This window comes from Trichophyton verrucosum (genome assembly GCF_000151505.1).
Source record: "Trichophyton verrucosum HKI 0517 chromosome Unknown contig00275_1.f1.exp, whole genome shotgun sequence".
NCBI lineage: Eukaryota > Fungi > Ascomycota > Eurotiomycetes > Onygenales > Arthrodermataceae > Trichophyton > Trichophyton verrucosum.
The window spans coordinates 124,767-147,024 of record NW_003315470.1 but is presented as its reverse complement, the minus strand read 5'-3'; the positions used below and the strand labels follow the sequence as shown (position 1 = coordinate 147,024).

Genomic DNA, 22,258 nt, shown 5'->3' with positions numbered 1-22,258 from the left:
CTGCTGAGAAGGAGGCTGCTGCGAAGGAGAGTTTGGTCCGCCCTTGACACCAGTACACACATAGTATCCCAGCCATAGAGACTCGCAGTTCTTACCAACGGAAGGGTTCCAGGTGTAGAACTGGTCGAGGGTGAAGGCCTTATACTGATCAACGATGCTCTGGCAGGTATCACCTGGACTCACCGGGTGATAGAAGAGGCAATCTGAGGCCATTCCACTCAAAAATTTAATTGGTCCAGAGCGAGAGACAAGAGTACCTGTCGATGCCTTTGAAATCATAGTCTGAGTTGCCCTCGAAGTTGTTGGAACTTGGGGAGATGGGGTCAGGCTCGCAGTTGGACCAGGCTCAGAATCGCCTGCAGACAGACAGTAGGTCTTCCCGGCAACTAGAGCATTACAGTTGACACCTGGATTCCACTTCAAAAACTGGGCCATACCAATTCCCCATTGAGCACCTAAGGACTGGCAGGTGTCATCGTTTGCCGCTGTTACAGCGAAAGCGCAAGGGCGGGGAGGTAGGGCAGCTGTGGCAGCCTTCCTCGTACCAAGGAGGATAATGGCTCCGAGTATCAACGGAATGTTCAACATAATTGCAGTTGTTGCGAAGATAAAGCTGGTAATCAACAGAAATTTGAACAGGAAGAAAATTAAGTTGCCAAATCATCAGCTTCTTCCAGCAGCGAAGAATTTCCATGCTTTATATAGGCAATATCACCGTCTTCTTTCACCGGCTTATGCCATGAGCGTGCTTATGGTGAAGGGAGTCAGGAAATTCATGCCTTGATATCGGGTTTCTACGGTAATCTGAGTTAGCGGAAGACGTGAACATCCTTGCGAATGTAGTAAATGGATAGTGATATCAAATATACCGGGTTTCTTCAACACCGGGGCAAATGAATGGAAAACAATTCATTAAAAGACAGAGTACCATGCTGTGAACTAGAGCTCACTGAATTATCCAAAGTGACAAGCAAGTCTGTATGGCTGATTTCTTTTAGGTCAATTACCAACAACACTTCTTCTTTGTTAGATTCAGATTCACCGGCAGCTGTTCTCCTGTTTTAGGCCCCTGTCTATATTATGTGTCCATATACATGAATGTCTGCATCGCTAGATCATTTCCCTTCACTACTTGCTGTAAACCGTGTGCTATTCTAGTGCGTTACGGCATGCCCTTGGCAATCAAACTTGGTAAGCTCCCCTTGATTTCCTAGTTCGGTGAAGTTTTTTCTCTGAATTTCATTATCTGACAGTTTTTATATAAAAACGGGCAGTTGCTAGTTCCAGACCAACCGGTCAAACTATTGCATCTGTCTATCCCGACTTGAAGACCAACAGAGTTGGTTCTGACTCCACTATGCTGCTACCCGGACTCATCTTCCTATTTTTCTCTGTTGTGTCCCTGGTGGCAAAGTGCTCAACTCGAGGAGGACCGTCGACCGTCGTCCTTTCTACCCATAAGTGATTAATAGCATTGGGGTCTCCCTGATCTTCACACACGATAACGAAACCTACGCATTAACTGCATACTTTCCCATTATCATGTCTGTGCAAAACCTTTATATTTCCACTGGGTCTGCGTTTAGATGTGGGGGTCTTGCCTCAGGGCCTCACTGGTGGCAAATTCTTTTCCCAGGTGATGGTTCTACAAGCAGCTCATGGCTGCCCATTTCTACTTACTACTTTGGCATCAACGGCACCGACCTCATCAGCTCCTGTCCCGGATCCTTCACAGTGGAATGGCTCTTTCGAGTGAAAACCACATGTACAAAACTAAGGGAGTACTACCCGTTATTAGAAGGTCTTTACCACTCGGATACATTCACTGCCCGCTTCACTATTTCTCCCGATGCACCACTCCCCAATATTGAAGTAACTGTCAATCGCTGTTAGAATAGCACAGCCTGACTAAAACCCTATCAATGCGTGGGATTTACTGGTTGGTCTCTAGTGAACAATGCCTGGGAGCGGCTACCGCCAGTGCCAGCCCTTGCCTTGTCAAGCCGCTTGCAAAGGAATTGGCGGTTAATGTTTCTAAGACGATGTAGACTTGTTGGGCTGCCCTGAAGGGGAATGGCAGACTATCAAGAAGCCATGCCCCAAGAAGAGCGGTGTGCCACGGCGAAAACAGGGAGCTGAAGTGGTGGTAGATATTCGTATGGCGAATTGTGGTCTATAATTATTCTCTTGGTAATAAAACGAGTCATCTTTATTTACAGGCTGCATTCTGAATTTAACCTCGCCGCTCCTTAAGTTTAGTTTGCTTTTTTGACCGCTAGCCAATTAAGGTCCCCGAATAAGCGGGCCGGACCGGCGCTCGCTAAACCAAAAGTGCTCTAGCCCGCAGCTGCGAGCCGCATCAAAGCCCCTACTTGAACGACAAGTCAGTCTCGTTGGATGTGCGCTCTGCGTCTGAAGGCCGGTTGATATATCGGATATCACTTCTAGTTATTAAATATACCACTACTAATGAGATAGGACGGATGGCAGTATCGACCCCTGCTCAGCAAACCAACACACCGGCGTGTTCTGCAAATATACCGCACCAATCGCTGGCCTAGCCTGAGCTCAAGCAGGTCCCCGAATACAGGTGAAGGATACCCAGATGTAGCAAGAAGGGACATGCACTTTATTAGTATCGCAGTTTCCATGATATACCCGGAAATAGCGGTATTATTCCGCGATTCTACCGGCAGCTCTCTCAATACCAAAGGAACAGACCAGACCCATGAATATATAAGGGTAGACATACATGTCTTGATATATCTATCTTTCAAGATCTAATCATAGTTGTATATTCATATGCAAATTACTTCAGACTATTATGGTTCTCTTTATGCTTGGATTTCCCTTGGTGGGCCTGCTCACCTCTACCCTTGTCGCTGTTACCCTTCCTCTGGGAGATCCTTTCCCCCACAAGACGGCGATTGCTTTCCCGGAGTCATGTCATATGGCTAGTTATAAACTTAAATTGGACTGTGGTTGCCGACTTTAGTCAACACAATGTATAACCTCAACCTCTTCTCATGGGGTTCTCCCCTGATATTGCTGCGTCCGAAAACAGTTCATCCGTTCATGCGGTATCTGGGATACATACTACTACTATACACCTACACCAAGCTTTGGTAACGCATCTTGACCATAAGAAGGACTATTATCTTCCCCGCCATGCCTGGTCCGCTGCTGGAAACAACTCCCAAGGAACGAGAGATCGCGATCACCCATACTCTGAGGTCAAAAATATTAAGACTTGTCTGCAACGCTCTGCCAAACGGAAAAAGCTGTTTTATTCGGTACTTTTGGGGCTGCTATTGTTGGGGTTTATATTGGCAAAAGGCTGAAAAATCCGAGTTGGCTGACTCTCTGATACGGCCATTTAGGTAGAGGATCATATCAGCGGTATTGAACCATCTAAGGTGCATTCCTCCTGGTATGGGGGCAGAATAGGACTAGTGACAGTACTTTGACATAATTGCAGCTTGTATGAATGATCTCGGCATTGCTCAAGCTACCGTCAATTAGGCTAACGCGACATTGTTGATACCTGGACGTACATGGAATCTTCTACTCTCGACCTCACCGTGATCCGTATTCGCAGCACCCCTGCCGTATATTCTCCTTCAAACACAACCGCTGCTAATTTCACAATAAGTGCTGTGTGTGTGTCAGCTTTAAATACTCGTGGCAACTGCCTTACTATTGCCGTTATCCCTGGAGATCACTGTGCTATCCTTGCTTGAGTTTAGGTCGGCAGCTCCAAATACGTGAGTTCAACTATATCTTTAAATATTATGGCGTCCCCAAATACCCAGTTTATACTCTACCAACTTTAATGATGATAGCCTAGTTTTATACAAGGTTGGTATCTTAATCTTCCAGGAAACTTTATTTCCCTGCCGAGATTGGAGAAATTCGAGAGCCTAGTAAGAAATTCAGCAGTGTGACTGTAGAAGATCTTTTAGCTGGTTATGTATACAACCTAGGCCACTACACCCCTAGCCTCTCAGCCCTGATATAGTCATGTGGACTAGTTAGTTTGTAAATACCTGGAAATAGTCTGGTAATTGAATGCTATGGACAGTACCCTCGAAAGCATCGATTCCAGCAATAGAGAAGATTTCGATAACACTTGGACAATGAGATCCGCGCCTCTGGGAATGTTTATATACCTATCTGCGGTGCCGAGGAAGCTGGATTTTTGGCGAGGGATGGCATCATCAACAACCTCTTAGAAGAAAACTACCTGAGTTCTCCTTGTTTGAGGCTTAAATAAAGTGTATGAAAGTACCTATTAGAGTTCACAGCCCAATTAACAGAGTAACTTGAACTAATTTGGTAAACATGATAAACAGAATCGCATTTCTATTGTTGATAGTTGAAAGTCTATTATATTCTTTAGTTGTATACGTTTCCTTGATAATTTTGGTCTATATCTTGTATAGAAACCGTCAGCTTGAGAGCTCTTCTATTCAATATCCAGCTTTCAACCTTATATGTGTTCAGATGAGAGATGAAAGAGTTGCCACGGATTCTGCACACCCATTTACGAGGGTAGGAACCCTCTTTGTAGGGAGGTCTAGTTAGGAAGGGAGGGCTCCAAGGTGAATGGATGGATCGGGCCATCCATTGCGGGTCCGTGCCCTGATATGGAAATGGAATAATAAAAGTCCGGCGAAGATGAGTCAGCCTCCCGCGTGCCCGTGCCTGCCCAGGTGGTGCCTGATGTTTATATAAGCGCCCCAAAAGCAGCAAGTCCAACACACGACAGCCTTGTAAGCCGGGATGAGGGCTTCACGCCTTGCTTTCGCTTGACGAAATGTCCTGGAGATGAAGATGTATCACGGCCCGCAAGTCAAGAGTCTCTCAAGCTAGCCATATATTAAATGTCAAGCAATACCCCTCCTCTTGACATGAAGGGGCACTCTGGGCGGAAAGCGGAGTTCCTGGACGGGGTATTGGATCTTGTGCGACGGAGGACGGGGATATCAAGGATGTGCTGTTACCTAACCAGCCAGCAAGGCCGCATGAAATAACAGAGAGAGAACGATACTCGGTAAGAAACCAAGCAAGCCTCCTTACTTACCCTGTAACTAACAGGTAAATAACAGTATCAGCCAACCCAGAGGCCATCCTTGCGGTGAGCAGCCAACTGTGCGAACGCCACGAAGCATGCCAGCGCCCACATTGCCAACACACCCGGACTGACTGACAGCAAGGAAGATGACAAGAAACAGGAGAAAACTCACACTCTAGAGACGAAAACGAGATTTACGGGAAAAAAGAGTGTGAGCGAGGCTCCAAAATGAAGAAAAACCCCTCAGGGGTCACTTTGCCAGGAAATTGCGCCCTCCACTGGCTCATCAATAATAGGGCAACTATGAATAACAGCAACACTGGTTACTCCCCTGGCTAATAAACCTTCAAGGCCGTTGGACCTGAGTAACGCTGAGATCAAGATCGGCACAGCTGCGAGGCCAATCACTCCTTTCCCTGAGCAAAAAGCAATGAGAGGTGAATGAGAGCGAAACGAGCAGACAAAGCTGTCGGGCGGCTCCAGAGGCTCACACGTAGCTTTGCATTTGACTTTCTCGCAGGAAGAGAAAAAGAAAAGAGAGTGAAAAAATGCGAGGGAGAGCGAAGAGGCTGCTCGTATTTTTGGGATGCGCCCTGGTCTAGTTTAGATCCTTTACTCTTTTATATTTCGCCCCCAGCGCAGCCTTTTTCTTCCCTTCCCTCTTTTTCTCTTTCCCCCCTTCTTCTTCTCTTCTATCCATCGCCAGTCATTCATTTGGACAGAGTCGCTTTTTTCGCTCTTTTTACCTACGGCTTCGGCTTCAGCTTCTACAGCTCCCACGCTCTTTGCATTGCTTTTGCTCTTTACTTGCGACTCTGCGACATCTCCCTCCTTGCGACAAGCCACTGTAGCAGTACGCGCCCAACTGCCAGCTTCGACTTCTCGACCTTTCGTCTGCTTTGCTCGTCTATAAAGACCGCTGCTTCTTTAGTTCTGCCTTCAGCGACATCCTGTCAATTCGATCTTAACTTTTAAACGCCGCCAAAATGCGCTTCTTCATTACCTTTCTCTCTGCGCTCCTTGTGCTTTTCGCACCCTTTTGCGCCGCCCAAGATGTTGTCTACTCTACTTCCACTCACACCCAGACAGTGACTATGACCATCATCCACTCTGTCTCTGCGCCTACTCCTAGCATGAAGCCTCCGGTTAGCGCCAACAGCACTGCTCCCTACCCATCTTCCATGATGACCAAGACCTGGGGCACCGGTACCGGCACTGGCAGCGTTCCTACTCCCACTGGCAGCAACCCTGCGCCTCAGCCTACCTTCAACGCTGCTCCAGCAATGGTCGCCAGCTACGGCTCCGCTATCCTCGCTGGCTCTGTCGCCCTTCTTTTTGGCGCTGCTCTATAAGCCGAATCACTCTTGGGCATGAACTCAACCTTCTGTCACGCGCAATACTTCGGCAGTTACCTTTCTCTCCTGGGCCGATTTATGGACTTTTTTTTTCTTCAACAAAGATCAATTCATCCGCCTATTCTTCTTCTTCTCTTGACCCCCTTTCAAAGGCCCGGGAGGTTATTTACGACGATTTTCAGACCCTTGTTATGTTATATGGATAGTCGAATGGCCCCCTTTTTCCCTTTTACTCTTCAACGACCTTCTATTCTTCTACATACCCCCTTTTGATACCATCTTTCACTTCTTTCTAGTGTGAGTGAGCATACTGGCTCTGGCTCAAGTCAATCATATGCAAACACCCATCTCCTCACCGACCTTTGTCTCTCCCCCTTTTTATCTTTCATCTATCTACTTTCTTCAGGGGAGGGCAGTGCCTTGACCCGGTCCAGCTTGTCTGTCTTAAGTCCTGGTACTAAAATTTTGACATTCAACTTCGCTTCTTCAACTTCTTCTACCTCCTCAACCTCCATCATCTCATGTGATAACGCTTCTTGATATTATACCCCCCTTTTTTTACCATCACCTCATATTCCCACACTCATATATATATTATATAAAAAAAAAAAACGAAGAAAAAAAAAATGAAAGTAGGATCCTTTGTTCTTCTTTCACCGCTGTAGCAAACATCTTCGGGCCGAGCAAGGTATGTGCATGTCTGTCGTCTCCAGGTTCAGCAACCCATGCTGCATATTTAGCTACCGTGATACATGCATGGTGCTAGTTAGTCGACTAAGCGCGAAAGCGTCTTGACAGGTGGATTCTCGCCATAGCTTGCTGCAGGACTCATGCAAGGCACGCTCACTCCCTCCTACATGTGACGTAGACACTGGGTATGCGACAGCCGAAGGCCGAAACTGGAGTCGGGACGCTCGGTGGCCTGATCTATCGTTTCATGGCGATAGACTAGTGAGAGGGAGATATCGCCGTCCAGGTGTCAACCCGGTCGGTAAAGATGATCCGGCTTCTCTCGGATAATATAGGCAGGTATATGTAGTTATATGGACTACCCTGATAGAAGACATCCTACCGACTATGGCCGTGGCATCGATGCTTCTCCTCAAACGGCCGAGCTCGACATAGCTCCCACCAAGACAAGTTGACCGGCTGTTGACGCCAAACCTGTCGCGAAGATCCAGAAGGGTTCCAAGGAGGCATATCCTTGAGTATAAGCTATTAATGCGAAACACTAGAACTGAACGTAACCCCATTCTATCAATTAATGTAGATTTAACTGTGGTCTACCAAGATGCATGTCTGATGGCTGTGATCGTCAACTACTCTCGGCCAGCGTCTTCGCTTCTCCCCACAAGAATAAGCAAACATCTCCGCCATCTGCCCATCCACCCATCTACTTCTGCTGTCACTCGCTCGACTCTGTCTATCCTTTATCGCCCATCTATCGCCCATCTTATCGAAGTCGAGACCTTCTTCTCGCAGGTCGGGTCGGGCAACAGGTCACGTGTCACGCGCCTTTGGGTGACGTTTTAAAAAAGGCGCGTCGTCGCGACGAGGACGAAGATAACATAGAAACATCACTTCCTCACGCCCGCCCGGGTGTCCGTATCCCAGTATTCACTGTGGCACGTACGGGCGTGTCGTCGGCCGTGATCGTGGGCGTGCATTTTCTGTCTGTTTCCCATGCATTCAATCTAGAGAAGAGTCCGGTTATAACTAATGGTCAACCACGGGTCTGTCCTACCTACCACCCAAACAATGGACTCTGACCCGCCGCTCCCATCGCCGCCCCGGCTCAACCGCAAGATAAGAGTCGCAGCTCAGTCATCGAAGACTCGTCCTCCTTTCCCATATGGCTCATCCACGTCGTCGAAGTCGTTGAACAAGCTTCTAGGGAGCAGCGGAACGCCGTCGAGTGATCCGCCGCTCTTCTCCAGCGATGACTTCCAATCGTCAGCGTTGGAGAATTATGATACCACAGCCAGAGAAGATGCTGAAGATGGCTTGCCAGAGGGCCCAATAGGCCGAAAAAGACGTTATAGAGGGACTTGGTGGGGACAGAAGCTGGGAAACGAGTTACAGTCCATGCAGAATAAGCGGACGAAGAGGATGGGGTTCAAGAGTAAGAGGAACGTGGACAGTGGTGTCTGGTTGGGCAGTACCGATACTACTGACGATGGGGACGAGTCTGCTGCTGTCTTCACCTGTGGGTCAGATGATTCCGTGTTTTGTGAAGAGATGGGAGTGTCGACCGGTCGTCCTGCGAGTATAACTCGCTGCAGTGCTTCTCGAAGGTTTCCGGCGCCTGAAACCGCGGGTATACCCATTGAAAGCAGCAGTAAGAGCCCAGTCACAAAGGGGAGCCGGAGTACCGAGTCTACAGCTCATGCAAAAGCTAGACAAATTATCAACACCTGTCTTGATGAGGGAGATGATAGGGTTGATCTCTCGTAAGTCCTGGCTTTGCTTCATCCTATCTTTTCATTCTTCAACTAATTTGGCCGACAAGATATCTGGACATGGGCACAATCCCACCGCATATCCTCCCTCCTCTAGCACAGTTAACCAAACAACCAACTGTGCTCGAACACGGAGCTTCAGCTCAAATATTCAGTCCCCTGGAACCATCCCTCCAGCTGTACCTGACCCGTAACTTACTCACCTATGTTCCAAAGGAAGTGTTTGACTTGGTGAGCATCCGATTTCTCAGCCTTCGTCAGAACAAGCTCAAGGAAATACCCGGAGCTATTAGAAAACTTACTCTGCTTCAAGAGTTGAACGTAGGTGGGAATAACCTACGGTACCTGCCTTGGGAACTTCTAGGATTAATGCAGGAACACGGAGTGCTGAAGAACATCACCTTGTATCCAAATCGGTTCCTTCGTCCGGATCAATCGGAAGTAGTCAAATGGCATATCAACACCGAAGCAGGTGGAATTATTGCCCTTTACCCTAATACTCGCGAATCCGAGAACGGAAATGCGCCTGCTACATCAAGCGAGGCCCTGGAAAAGTGGAAACCAATTCATGTTGCTACCAGTGCACCCGAATACTTTGATATGGAAGGGCGTGCCGTGGACAGACAACGGATCATACCAACGAATACCCCATCCCTTCGTGATTTGGCCTTGAAGGCTTGTTCTCGTTCCCCTTACTTTTCACGTTTTATCGAAGATGATGAAATTATGGCCCCTCCTGGGTCATCGCTCTCGTCATCGCTGCCTTCAGTCAGTAACACTCGTTATCAAGATCCTATTGTTCGGCTTCTCAGCTTCGCGAATGAGGTCAGACAGACAGGAGAGAAAATCTGCTCCGTGTGCGGCAAGTCATACGTCATGGACAAAGTAAGGTGGATTGAATGGTGGGATTGCAAACCAGCTGAGACCCGAGGACAGGAGCATGGAAGGAAGCCAGGACAGAGGTTTTGCCCTTTGCCATTCATGAGAAGAGGCTGTAGCTGGGTTTGTACGCCTGATCTTCCTACCGCCGAGGAAGAAGTTTAGCCGCCAGTTTCTATTTAATCCGGATACTTTTTTATTTGTTTGTTTTCATTGCGGTTAAATTGCACAAAGGGATACATAGCGGTTTTCATCGTATTAGGCTTGTTTGTGGTTCATAATTCGCTCGCTTCCAGGACATAAGAAATAAAGTAATTGAGCGGCTTAACTCCCTTTTCCCCCCGCTAAAAGTATCATATCAATTCATCATCTGCGTAGTGATGTCTAGTTGAGCTCCTCTACCACAGCACCGTTGCCATTACCACCGCCGAACTCCTCGCCAGGTTCAGCAATCTCAAAGTCCTCACTAACAAAAACCTCGGTCTCCTTCAGTTCCGGTTTGTCATGCATATCATCAATCCATTTCAGCATACTTTCATAGGCCCGAGGGATGATGCATTCGACGTTTTTCGACTCTCCAGACGAATAACAGTTACAGCCATACTCGTATCTTCCCGCCACAGGCTGACCTAACTCTTTGTCAGAGATCAAATAAGCGCGGCAACGAGTCGATATGAACTCTGCGAATTCCGCTGGGTGCAGATGGTTCATGTCATGTAACGGGTTACCAAGTGCCATGGAAGATATGCGAGACTTCCACGTCGACCCTGTCCAATGCACCGTTAATTCTGAATTCCCATTTCTATAGATTAGGATGCAAATAGGGGTTCTTACAATGTTCAGCCAGGTACCTAACGGCAGCAAGACTGCCCTCTGCAAGTCCAATAATATCAATCTTTGCATCTGGAGCAAGTTTACCCAGCACCTCATCAAAAACATACGTAATATGGTCCTGCCAAGTTTCATGCCCGGGTATCTTGTTTCGAACGGTCATCTTCATAGGCGGGTCAACGGCGTGTTTCCTAGGGAGTGCCAGCCATGACGGTAATGAAATGGCATTTTCACCTGCGCAGTGCCAAACTAATTGCCCAGGGTTGGTCAGGATGAGACCTGGTGCTGGAGATTCACCTTTACCGCCTAAGACAGCTGCTGAGAAGTCCACTGCAGACCCAGAGTTGATGGTTTCATGGCCAATAATCCGGTATGCCCAGATACCGAGATCCTGAACTGGCTCGCCAAAGACAACGATAATGCGTTTGTCTGTTTTAAACGTGGGGGAGACCAGAATCGGTACGTGTTGTTCATTTGCTTTGGCCCCGAGAGGCAGCCGCAATGTCTCTAGCCCTTGATCATGTAGGCGGGATATCACGATGTTTCGAATGCAAGCTATTATCATGTCAGTAGGGACCAACCAGGGAGAAGAGACCGGAGTGTGATCGTAATATGAAGGACTCACTGTTCATCGCTTCTTTCTGGAGCTCATTGTAGCGCTCATTGGCGTTGATTCTATAGAGAAACTTCTCCTCTGGGTTCGAGATCATGCGTATCTCATCCTTGTCATTAATGAAATATCTAGCAGTCATACATATTAGCCTCGCTTCGCGTCCAGGTGCATGAATACATAGAGAAGAGAGGTGTTCGGAGAAGTTAGGGGAATACTGAGATAAATCAGTGACTCACCCGAGTTGCTTGAGATTCGTAGGAAACACGGGATCCTTGGGCAGGTCCTCTCTCCGGAAGACAAACATGATGCTTCGCTTAACAACCGACTTGGTAGCTCGAGATACCGGCTGTAGTAGAGCGAGATGGAGCTTTCTCGGAATGTGAAGGAAAGAGAAACAGAGTCCCTGGAGGTCCAACATTTGGCTGAAAGAAAAGAAGGAGAGCTAAGACGGGTATCTTTATATGAACGCAAGCCAGCAGCAGCAAGTGAAAGGAACACGCCAGACCAAGTGACAGCACCACCCCAGTGAATACACAGCAAGAGCCAATAAGATGCAATATTGATGAAATATGAAGGCAAGAAAGCAAACGAATGTGAGAGTAGAGCTTCGATGAAAAGCAGCTTTCCGTCCGAGCCTTCTGGGATGCAGGGATATAAAGACCTGGGGAGCTACATGAGACCTAGCTCCTATTGGCATGGGCATCAACATCTCATACCTCGCTATCTGCAGAGCTAGGTTCAGAGATCCAGGAACCTCAGCTCTTGATAGGCACCAGATGGTCGATGTTTCAGATGCTATGGGAGTTTATAAATAGCAGACATAGCGTAACTAGCTCACTACCCAAGAAAATGTGACCGGGAAAATCAGCCTCAAAACGCCCCTTTGAAGCCGCCTGATTTGATGGGGGTTTGGAGCTAAGAGGCACCATGAAATCTTCACTCGCAGCTGGGAAGAGAGAGCTCCTCCCTGCCGTGCCGTGCGGAATTAGTTACCTCACTCTAAAACATGGGTTAGCGCTGGGTTTAGGCATCCATGATTATGAGAGCTCTCGGTCTTGGGCAGCATCGTGGGCCACCACGATTTACGGCGGGCATCTCATAGTTCTGGCTGTAGGTCTTCATGAAATCCTGGCAATCGATAAATTTATAAATCTTCTGTAATATACATGTCCCATACCGCCTTTATAACCCCAGTGTTGCTTTAAACATGTACAAAAGGCAAGGAAAGAGGAAGGTCGTCGGATGAACTAATCGAGGCACTATACGTAATTTCGAAGCTTACCAACTGGCCTTCCTGACACCAGGGAGATCTCCGGCTAGGGCTTGCATTCTGAATTGATACTGAAAGAAAGGGAAAAGACAGGTCAGCAACGGATATCATATCACTCTTTAACAGTCGTACTGGTAGAATAAAACTCACTCTTGCCAGTTTAAAGTCCCTGAATACACCCCTTGCTATTCCTCCAGCAATACATCTGTTTTTTATTTGCGACGGTCTGGTATAGGCGTGCATCTGAGAAAGCTTCAGTTGCGCCTGAGCGCGAACTCGCATAGGAAGACTGGTGTTGTGGGAGATATATCGAAGTGCTTGTCTAGATAGGAGAAAAGACGTCAGCACAGAGTCAAAAAGAGAAGAGAAACTCCATATTTAGAAGCGCAACCGGGGCAAATTTGACTCCAATTCATTGGGATATAGAGGATGCAGGTGCCTACCTCTCTGGCTCATTCTCAGCGAATACCATTCGCTTGGTGTGATCACGAATAACACGGGCATTGATGAACCCGGAGAGGTCCAGCTTCTTTGCACGGAATTGAGACATGGTGTTTGATGATATGGGTAACAGAATCGTTCTTCCTGCGTTGCTGGCGGTGATGTCGGGTTTGACGTTGAAATTTGCCCTGGCTTCGCGGAAAATGGTATATTGCCCAAACGGGTTAGCGCCAAGACATGGCCGCTCAAAAAACCAACTACATATAAATTTGAGAGTATTGCAATACACAGCAATTCTATATATTCCAAAAGTATGAAAACGGTTTATACGGTGGTTGATGGTGGCCCAGAAAAGCCTTTTAATCTGGGGCTGAGGACTTGGGATTGTCAAACCCCAGTCATTTTCATGTCCTACATTGTGAATTGGCATTACGATAGGTTTTGATAGAGCATGTTACCTTGGTATGGCCAGGAAGGGCCAGTATGGTACCTCCATCGGCGGCCAAACACAGGCTTGATGATTTTTCAGCTTCAAACAGCCACCTAGGACGATGACGATCCATCCAAGTCTTCTATCCGGGGAAACGCATCAATTGAGAACTGTTATGGCATCTCTCTATATTCAATGTACAAAGGCACTTCTGATTTATCAGAAAAGTCGGCTGGGGATAGCACGCATTTTATCCGGCCACGATATAACAGTACAGTTGTTTTTCATGGATTCCTTCACACCATCTAGTGCTTTCCGCTCTGCTTGCCAGCATTGGGGTTTCGGGGATCGTTTCTGAATTCCTCAGCTAGTAAAAATATAATGTTAGTTCCGGTATTCATAACGCATTTTTGGTGCCCAGAATGGGCTTCGGGAGGACACGGTATTATCCAGCATCGCAGAAAAATGTCTTCACAGCGGTATTTCCAAGGAGCAAGGTCAACTCACAGTTCATCATGGCATTCTGGAGAGAGTTGATTCCGTATCCGACGACCAATGCTATAAATTAGTTAGCTGGGTGCCAACTGGGAACAAAGTACTGCGTGCAGTCTGTTGTGCAGCCGGAGTTGATGTTGAAGGGCTGGACAAAATCGGTAGTGCAAAATCCGGTCGGCATAAATGGCGAAATTATTCTAAAACATACCGGCGACGAAGAATGGAGCAATTGGTTTGGCTGGTTGAAGTGTTAGCAACGTCCGGAAAAGACACCGTCTAGGAACTTAGCGCGGAGGTACGGACCAACGAGGGCCGGGAACTTCTTTGGGAGAAGAGGCATCTTGACTGAAGAGGGCGAAGGCGGAACGAGGTTCTGTCCTGAGCTGTGCGGGTGGGATGGCGATAACTTGTCTTCGGGCTTGAGAATTGATGCGTTGAGGTTGAAGTTGGAGTTTCGGATCTTTTCGTCGACAATGAGTCACGTGACCAGGCGCTTGCCCGTTGTGACTGTTTGGGCGAGGGAAACATCGCGAGTATCAAGCAGCGCAGTAGGTAAAGACAATAAGCATCCAAACACCCAATTCAAGAGGCTAAAGCCTGTATTTACAATGGCATCTGCGTTGTCTGCTTCGGTTTCTTCTTTTCGGGCCTCGCTGCAGTTACTTGAATCTTCAATCGATATCCTTGATGAAGGTGTAAACGACTTCCCCCGCCTCTGCAAAGTACTCCAGTCTACTCGAGTAAGTTTATGGTAGTTTCTGACAAACAGCTGCATTATACTTGTTGCTAACCATATCTCTGCTCAGCACTTTGAATTGCTTCCTGAACCTACCTTGAAAGAAGCACAACAAGCTATTATGGATGAAATTACACCCAGTATATCGCATCTCATAACGCTTGCCTCTAACCATACCGATAAGCTTGCGCGTCGACAGGAGGCCCTGAAAGCCAAAGCTGAACTGCAAGAGGGACGATTATACCAAGAGCCGCGTTCTTCTAGAAGTGACCTGCATCACGATAGAAAACGAACCTCAATGGCTGGTGGTGTTCCGGGAAGTAAAGCCGCTGAATTACGCAGGCTGACGCAAAAGAAGGAGCGCTTGCAGTATGCTGTTGATCGACTGGAACTTCAATCGAAACAGCGTGAACGTCAACTAAGGAAAAGCATGGCTGCTCCCTGAATAGGGTTATTTGATATTGGACATTCGAATCCGGCGTCATTACTATACAATCCAAGGAGGCCATTCAACGACTTTTCTCTCAAGGTTGGTTGAGCAGATTACCCTACCTCCGTCGATGTGATAAGGGCAACGTTGTCAACGTTCACATACAGGCATATCTGCCTAAGGCGTGCCGGGCTCCATATATACAGTTCTTATATGCCGTGAGGTAGTGATGGTTTGTCCATCCGCTATCTCGGAATGTAAACAGACGAGGCAAAGAGCTGGAGAAGGGATTATGCCCAGTGGGGAATTCAACCCCGTGAAATACTAGGCCTAAGTCTAGTGCAACCTGACACTAGAGGACGGACTGAGAGAAGTAATATACATTATAATAAAAAAATATTTCTAGTAATACAGTCTGTCTAGTATGCAAAACCCTGCTGTTATACAGATACTCCGTCAATCGTAAAAATTAAGTTGAGTTCCCATTCCCCCAAGATACCAGTGAGACGCCTGAATTGCTCGTATGTGCGTTGATGAACTGAAGAAACTTATATCGCAGAGAAAGCTCCAGCTTGGTCTTTACTCATGGCCCAACTGTTTGCCGTATTTGCGGTCGCGCTTCACTTCCATCTGCCTCGCCCACTTCGGCACTTTGTTTTCTTTCTTATTCTTCCCAGTTATTCGCTGGTCGTGATAGGACTTCACTCTGTCGGCAAGTTTCCGCCCCTGCTCTTCATCTGAATCGAATTCCTCGCTCTCATCTGCGAGGGCAGCACGTCTCCGTCTTGAATCCGCGCCTGGTTTCACTATCCTCTTCTTGGCGGGAGTTGCCTCCTCTATTTTGATGGCTCGGACGGGACGATGGATCCGGGTCTTCGCTCCTAGAGGCCACAAATCTCCCCATGAGGACTTACGGGCATCTCGATACGCTTGTTTGCTGAATGAGCGGGGAACCGTCCAGCGCTCTATTTTCCCTTCTGGAGTGCATAAATCCATCGAGACATGGCCTTTTCGTTTGATAGGAGGCAGCACGACTCGGGGCCACAAGAGCGGATCGATGATCTCCTTTTTAGCATCATTGGCGTTTGCTTCATTAATATCATCTGAATGTTCATAGCCGGCGAAAGCTGCATTGGTTGTATGTTTATCCTGCACCAAGCCGTCAACTTCCCGTCTATCAACACCTCGTTGGACAGCAAGGTAGCTGAATTCCGCATCCTCGTGGTTGTGAGATGGGTTTCCAAGGATACGCTGCAATACGTGTGGTCTGACATATCGCTGGGCAAACCGACAGAACTGCTTGGGCTGTTTCATTTTTCCGGGCTCAACATACATGGGACATCGAGCATGAGTAGTACATGGTGCAATTATCATGCCTTTGCTTTTCTCAATTTGCCCAGTTTGAGTCTCTGGAGCGGGATCGGGATCGGAAACCTCTGAAGACCCAGGAGATTTAATCAACCGTTCTAATATCATCGCCCGGGCGCCTCCAATCGCCGCAAAGCCCTCCTTGTGTCCTTTTTCAAGGAGTATCAGAATACCTCCTTTAGGATTTAACATAGCCCAAAGATTTTGAATGTAGTCCTTTTTTTGATAGTCCTCCTCGAAATGTAATAACGAATGAGGAGCAACTATAATATCATAGTTCTTTCGATTCCCAGGCTTCTGGGGACCAAGCGATGATTCCCCTGCAAGGCGTAGGTAGTTTGGCAGTCGTGGAAGGAAGGTAGTATTCTCCAGGAGGCTGCTAACACGATGTCGCAGAGTGTCCGATCCAGTCAAAACTGTAGATTTCCCTGTTGCCAGGCTTCCTTCCGGATGATCCGGGTACATTAGGGACCATTCAGATCGCAGTACTTCTCTCCATGCAAAAACACCAGCGCCACCACCGCTTGCATCAAGAATGCTCGGTCCTCCTTCTTTGCACATAAGACCGCGAATCCACTTTGTCCCGAGTCTTTTTCGCGTCTCTACCAGCGCACTTAAAACTGATGCATAGATTCCAGGGTATAATACTGACATAAACAAAGTGCTTTCAATCGGGGACATTTGCTTTTGCGATGCTGTGAGAGGGATTGGGTTCTTTGGTCGAGATTTTACGACCCTAATAGAATCGGGCAGTTGGTCTCCCCCAAATATTTTATGGGCCGTGTCAGAAATGTGTTTATTAGAAAAGGCAGCAGTCATTTGTGTGATCGGCCTCGTCATGGTAGCTGCTGGAGCTGTGACACTACGTGGGCTTGTGCCAAACTTGCCCTCATCCACAAATGGGTGTGATTGAACGAATGGGTCTTCACTGTCGAATGTTGGAGGTTCGGTAAATAGCTCCGCCCCAAGCGATGCTGCTACCTGACGGGACCTCTCTGTAGTATGGGTATCTACCTCATGGCCAGCGGACTCAGGGATGCCTACCAAGTATTCACCTTCAGCAGCTTTTGGTTCAGTCGAGTGATGATCTTGTGCCATCTCCACTTCTTCCCACTCTCCATCCTTGTTCTCCCGGAAAATCTGGTCTTCCTCTTTCTGTGGCTCTTCTGGCTTGGTAATAATTGGTTCGCCGTATAATCGCCTGTATAGCTTAAGTCCATCCTCGTGAAGTTCATCGGGTGGTACAAAGACGCCGTGCTTCTCCCATACTGCTCTCACTTTTGCTTCTAACGCCTCCGGAGTTCGGTATCCCACAATAGTACTGATGGATTTTATAAGATCCAAGTCTTCGTTTATGGCTGATTCAGGCAAGTCCTTGAGTTCCAGCTCGTCGATTTGCTGGACCAGTTCTTCATGGCTGGCGTATATTTTATCGAGAAGTTGATAGAATTCTTCTTTTCGAACGGGGGACGAAGGGTCAGTTGACGTTGAATTAAACCGCTTGGTATGAGTGACAGGCAATTGTACGAAAACGTCTGAGGTGCGAGGTAATTTGGCTAATAGCACGCCGGAATTCCTGAGGCTTGATACCGTGGAAAGAGCTTTCGCATTTTGGCGGTGGCAGTTTCGTAACGAGAAAGGTATCCAGAGTCCGTGTCTATAACTTCGGAGGGGCGCGTGTGTGCATGTCGCACGCACGGTACTCGTAGTCCGCTGAGATATCATCCTTCTCGTTCAGCGAAGACAGGAAGCAGAAGCGCTTGATTAAGGGCTTCATTACTGTCTGCTCGATATAAAAAAAATCTCCAGATGAATAATCCGAAGCTTCTCAGGAACTGCCAAGACAACGCTAGCTTTATCTATACTAGCTATGAGCCGCTTTTGGATTTGACTTTTTGGTGAAGCTTAAATTTTGAGTTATGCTTAAATTTGATCCCGAACCTTAGTTACGTTGCTCAAGCCTTGAGGTCTGGGGGTTAAAGAGAGACAGAAAATAATGAAGTGGGTATAGTGTATACAAGGACGAGGTCAATTTGAATTATTAAGTGTGTAGTCAGCTTGCGCACTCTATACATTATACTATTACATCGGATGTCTTTCTTCCGGGCTATTGACGACCTAAGTCTAGTTGTTCGGGCCATTGATAATCCAGGACAAGTTGAAACGGCGCCAGATAATGCAACGATGAGACTTTTCTCCGCCTTTATCCTCGTACCAGTCACTCTCAACCAAGGCACCAATCTTATAGTCACTCGTCTTCGTCATACTGGAGTAGCCACCTTCATTTCCAACATTTCCTAGGGGAGCATCTTTCAATTCACGCCCGAAGTTGAATTTGGCTGCATCCTTGTCGTAACTGATACGAACACGCATAGCTGTACGGCGGTCTGTGGAGGCAGAGTTCATAAAAATAGTTCTAGCCGGCTCATCACTATTGTAGCTTAGGATCGAGCCCTGGCAGGCAGGGTCAGGAAGACCATTATCGGTAGCAAAAGGACCAAAGCCAGCAAGGGTGCCACGAGCGACAGAGCGATGGCCCATAGGACCTGGACGGTCATTGCGCATGAGCTTTCCATCAGGAGTTTGGCAGATGGTACCCTCAGATCCAGCGCCTTTGAGAACCTGCATAGACCAGGTACGGTTGCCTGATGGTCCATGCCCAATGATGTTGCGGCCTTGTGCCGGAATGACTAGTTCACCAGTGGATAATTTAATACCATTTCCAGGGCCGACAGCATCCCATGCTTGGCCATCTGGTGTCAAAGTTTTGGTCATGTCCACAGGCTTAGTCCAGGTATCACCATCATCAGTGCTAGTAGTGAGATAGAGATGACGACGGCCAACCCAGGTGGAATCAATCGTTTTGGTTTTTGTTCCGTCTGGTAGGGTGTTGCCTCCGTTCTGACTATAAGCACCGTCGTTCATGGACAAGAAGAGATAGATGGTGTTGCCATCAACAACTGGGGTAGGATTGCCCCAGGTATGCGGGCCAGTTCCGACGACCTCACGCAAGGATTCCCAGTCCGTTGGATTTTCGCCGTTGTTGGTGGGAGACTTCGTACGCTTGTAGACGAGGTTGATGTCACCGTAGTCTCTGTTGTTATGACGGCGCCCTTCAGCAAATGCGAGGATACGACCAGTGTTGGTACGGACGACAGCAGGAATGCGGAAAGAATGGAAGCCAACTCCGCTAGCCAATTTATCGGGTGAAGGCATGTTTGCGCTTCTAAACAACGCATATTCCTTGTGATATTGAGCAGCCTTTCCGGCTGGATCATCAACTCTAGCCTGGGTAGCAGTAGAAGAAATTGCGACTACTGCCAGGGAAAGTAACCACTGTTTAATCCCCATATTGATTAACGTATGAGTTCGGGTATCAATACTGAAGCTGGAGAGTCGGGGATCAGGCGGAGGTATAATCAGATTTCAAAGGGAATTGTTCTTGGTGTTCAATTATGAGCCTGTTACCTAGACTTTTGTAGGTCTGGAGTGAGCAAGCAGAAAATACGGCAGTCAGCTCCCTTTAAAAATAGTGAGATGCTTGCTTCTAGGGTCGTATTGAGCGGTTTACATTCTCATGGAACGTCGTAAGGATTATCAATATCTAAGCCTCTTGCAATTCGTACCTCACGAGACAAGTATCCTAGATATGCCCATGTGCATTTTTACTCCTAATGCGATTGGCCATTTATAGGGTGCAGGTTCGTTTAAGCAGTGAAACGTTATGTTTACCGGCCCTTGACCGATCTGCAGCTTTCAAGTGAGCAAGGGCTACTCCGTATAGAATAGCAACATGTGAAGCTCAGATTATCAAGGGGTGGGATAATGTTCGCGTTTGTAGAAGAGCAAAATCACTCGTCCAAACACAACCTCGCCATAAAGGTCTAAATTAAATCTTTTAAAACGACGGATATTGCATGGTAAGCGGATGGGCATGCTTTCGTTTCCTGTTTATCTTCGTCTCCCGCCCGAGGCAACGTCGCTCTGATGCTTCATCAGGCTCGTATTATGCATAGTAGGCTAAGAGTGAATGTGCTATAAATAGAACGTATATGGCCCGGATGAATTCATATCTGCGGCGTCCGACTTTGCCGACTCCAGCCAAAACTGTGGGGAAACGAGCGGCGTTAATTATAGGTTAATAAATGAATTGCATATCAAGCATATCAGCATATATAAGAAGGAAACCCGGAAATCCGAATACGATGGGTAAGGCCAGCGGCACGGAGTTTAGAATACTGAGACATTAGCAGGTTGAAATCAATCGCTCTCATCTCCCATCAAGGTAGATAGAGCCGCTCTCCATCTTGCCACCTCATGTTCAAGAGCAGAGATCTTAGCCATGGCTGATAGAAGGCTAGGGTCTTGACTTTCCACTCTGACTTTTTCTTGAACTCTTACTTCTTCACCACGCCATTGAAATACATCACCAGTCTCATCATGCGTGGGCTGTTTCACTCCAAAAAGCTGGTCTCGCAAAGAAAATCCTCCTAGAGAAAGATGAGGTGCGAAAGATGTTGCTGGGGTGGATTCTGCTGAAGTGGATTCAAGAGTGCGAAGATATAGCACGAGTGCAGCCTCTGAAATTGAGAGGTGAAACGAGAGGTAAGGTGGGAGAGGCGGGTCGAAGCTCTATATTGGGTCAGCATTATCCATAGTTCCCACTTAACCAGACTTTGTTGGTTGAGATTCCAAGGTGGCAGATCATACGTTACCATCTGCGCTGCCTTCAAACCAGGGCTGTTTAATCCCTTCGCCTTCTCCTTTCAAAGTTTGTCTCGCTTCAGCCAGGTTATCGCCCAGGAGCCGTAGTTGGCCGGATATAAAACTCGCATCTCTCGAGTCCCCTGTGTATGTGCTGATATCAACGATATCAAGACTATCGTTGATGAGACGGCGAACAGTCGAAAGTTGATTCAGGACAAGTTCAGGAGCTGCCGGGTTGGATGAAAGACATAATCTCGTTGAAGGCGAACCGCGTGGCGGAGGCAGGGAGTGAAGACGGAGTTGAACATCCTAGTGACCCTATTGTTAGCATGGGAGTGTCGTATTCAGGTGCGCCAACACTGCCTTCTAGCAGTTCTTAACCACAATTTATTGTCTCCTATTTCTCCACAGAGACACGTACTCCTTTAACAATTTTCGAGCCCATTCTCGTCACAAATCCCTTAACACTTTCCGATCGCATGGATGAAAGCACGAGTGTAGATCCCGTATCATTTGGTGCCAGGAGAGCGTAACACTCCTGCAACCCGTCTCGTAACGAGGCCAGTGTTCCTTGTAAGGAGTTCAAGAGCCATTGTAACTCGTTAGACTAGGTGGTTCGTTAGTTGCTATTCCCGAAAGAGCCGGATCGATACACATACCAACGATATCTCCTCTTTTTCTTTCAGCCGTTCAGCCGGAAGCGGAGGATATGCCCAGGCAGCCATGATTATGGTATTAAACTATTGTATGACGCTGAGGTGTTATTGTGAGAGTTGTAAAGCGCAGCTGTTGTTTGTTGTAGCTTCAAGAAAAGCCGACGTCATCTTCCAGCTCTGTGCAGTTAACCATTAGTTATCTTCCAGGTTGGGAACTGACGAAGTTAGTTAGATGGCTAACTAGTTACGGCAACCCACAGTGTCACCTTACGCAAATCTTTATCAACTCGCTTTTGAGTGAAATAATAGTAAAGACACCACCTGCTACGGAGTTAGTCTATGCAGACGCTTCTAATCAAGATACCTTAGTATTATCCTAATTGATTTTCATATCATGGATAACTTGGTCGCGATAGTTAAGTTACAGGGAAGTACGGACACTAGAAGACAAATTAACCAAAGCGTAATAACTATTAAATTCATTGGAAAACAACCAACGCATTATCATCAATAT

The 22,258-nt window shown here is 47.4% G+C and overlaps 8 protein-coding genes across 8 annotated transcripts; 3 read left to right on the top strand and 5 right to left on the bottom strand.

Moving 5' to 3' along the window:
* Positions 1 to 60: 60 nt before the first annotated feature.
* Positions 61 to 588, bottom strand: TRV_03292 (LysM domain protein, putative; the record flags this gene model as incomplete). The annotated part of the gene is made up of 1 exon (XM_003022589.1): positions 61 to 588. A coding segment is annotated over one exon (528 nt), but the record flags the coding sequence as incomplete, so codon positions are not given.
* Positions 589 to 6,060: 5,472 nt separating this feature from the next.
* Positions 6,061 to 6,426, top strand: TRV_03291 (uncharacterized protein; the record flags this gene model as incomplete). The annotated part of the gene is made up of 1 exon (XM_003022588.1): positions 6,061 to 6,426. One exon carries the CDS (start codon positions 6,061 to 6,063, stop codon positions 6,424 to 6,426), a length of 366 nt encoding a protein of 121 aa, XP_003022634.1.
* Positions 6,427 to 8,187: 1,761 nt separating this feature from the next.
* On the top strand, positions 8,188 to 9,932 carry TRV_03290 (Leucine Rich Repeat domain protein; the record flags this gene model as incomplete). Its single annotated transcript, XM_003022587.1, has 2 exons — positions 8,188 to 8,879; positions 8,939 to 9,932. The coding sequence occupies 2 exons, from the start codon at positions 8,188 to 8,190 to the stop codon at positions 9,930 to 9,932; spliced, it is 1,686 nt and encodes a 561-aa protein (XP_003022633.1).
* Positions 9,933 to 10,151: 219 nt separating this feature from the next.
* On the bottom strand, positions 10,152 to 11,629 carry TRV_03289 (uncharacterized protein; the record flags this gene model as incomplete). Its single annotated transcript, XM_003022586.1, has 4 exons — positions 10,152 to 10,534; positions 10,602 to 11,153; positions 11,224 to 11,339; positions 11,448 to 11,629. The coding sequence occupies 4 exons, from the start codon at positions 11,627 to 11,629 to the stop codon at positions 10,152 to 10,154; spliced, it is 1,233 nt and encodes a 410-aa protein (XP_003022632.1).
* Positions 11,630 to 14,455: 2,826 nt separating this feature from the next.
* Positions 14,456 to 15,028, top strand: TRV_03288 (uncharacterized protein; the record flags this gene model as incomplete). Its single annotated transcript, XM_003022585.1, has 2 exons — positions 14,456 to 14,587; positions 14,654 to 15,028. 2 exons carry the CDS (start codon positions 14,456 to 14,458, stop codon positions 15,026 to 15,028), a joined length of 507 nt encoding a protein of 168 aa, XP_003022631.1.
* A 564-nt stretch (positions 15,029 to 15,592) lies between these two features.
* TRV_03287 (37S ribosomal protein Rsm22) lies at positions 15,593 to 18,158 on the bottom strand (the record flags this gene model as incomplete). The annotated part of the gene is made up of 2 exons (XM_003022584.1): positions 15,593 to 17,937; positions 18,080 to 18,158. The coding sequence occupies 2 exons, from the start codon at positions 18,156 to 18,158 to the stop codon at positions 15,593 to 15,595; spliced, it is 2,424 nt and encodes an 807-aa protein (XP_003022630.1).
* A 347-nt stretch (positions 18,159 to 18,505) lies between these two features.
* Positions 18,506 to 19,732, bottom strand: TRV_03286 (uncharacterized protein; the record flags this gene model as incomplete). Its single annotated transcript, XM_003022583.1, has 1 exon — positions 18,506 to 19,732. The coding sequence occupies one exon, from the start codon at positions 19,730 to 19,732 to the stop codon at positions 18,506 to 18,508; it is 1,227 nt and encodes a 408-aa protein (XP_003022629.1).
* Positions 19,733 to 20,641: 909 nt separating this feature from the next.
* On the bottom strand, positions 20,642 to 21,813 carry TRV_03285 (uncharacterized protein; the record flags this gene model as incomplete). Its single annotated transcript, XM_003022582.1, has 4 exons — positions 20,642 to 21,013; positions 21,092 to 21,397; positions 21,510 to 21,695; positions 21,748 to 21,813. 4 exons carry the CDS (start codon positions 21,811 to 21,813, stop codon positions 20,642 to 20,644), a joined length of 930 nt encoding a protein of 309 aa, XP_003022628.1.
* Between the last annotated feature and the right edge of the window lie 445 nt (positions 21,814 to 22,258).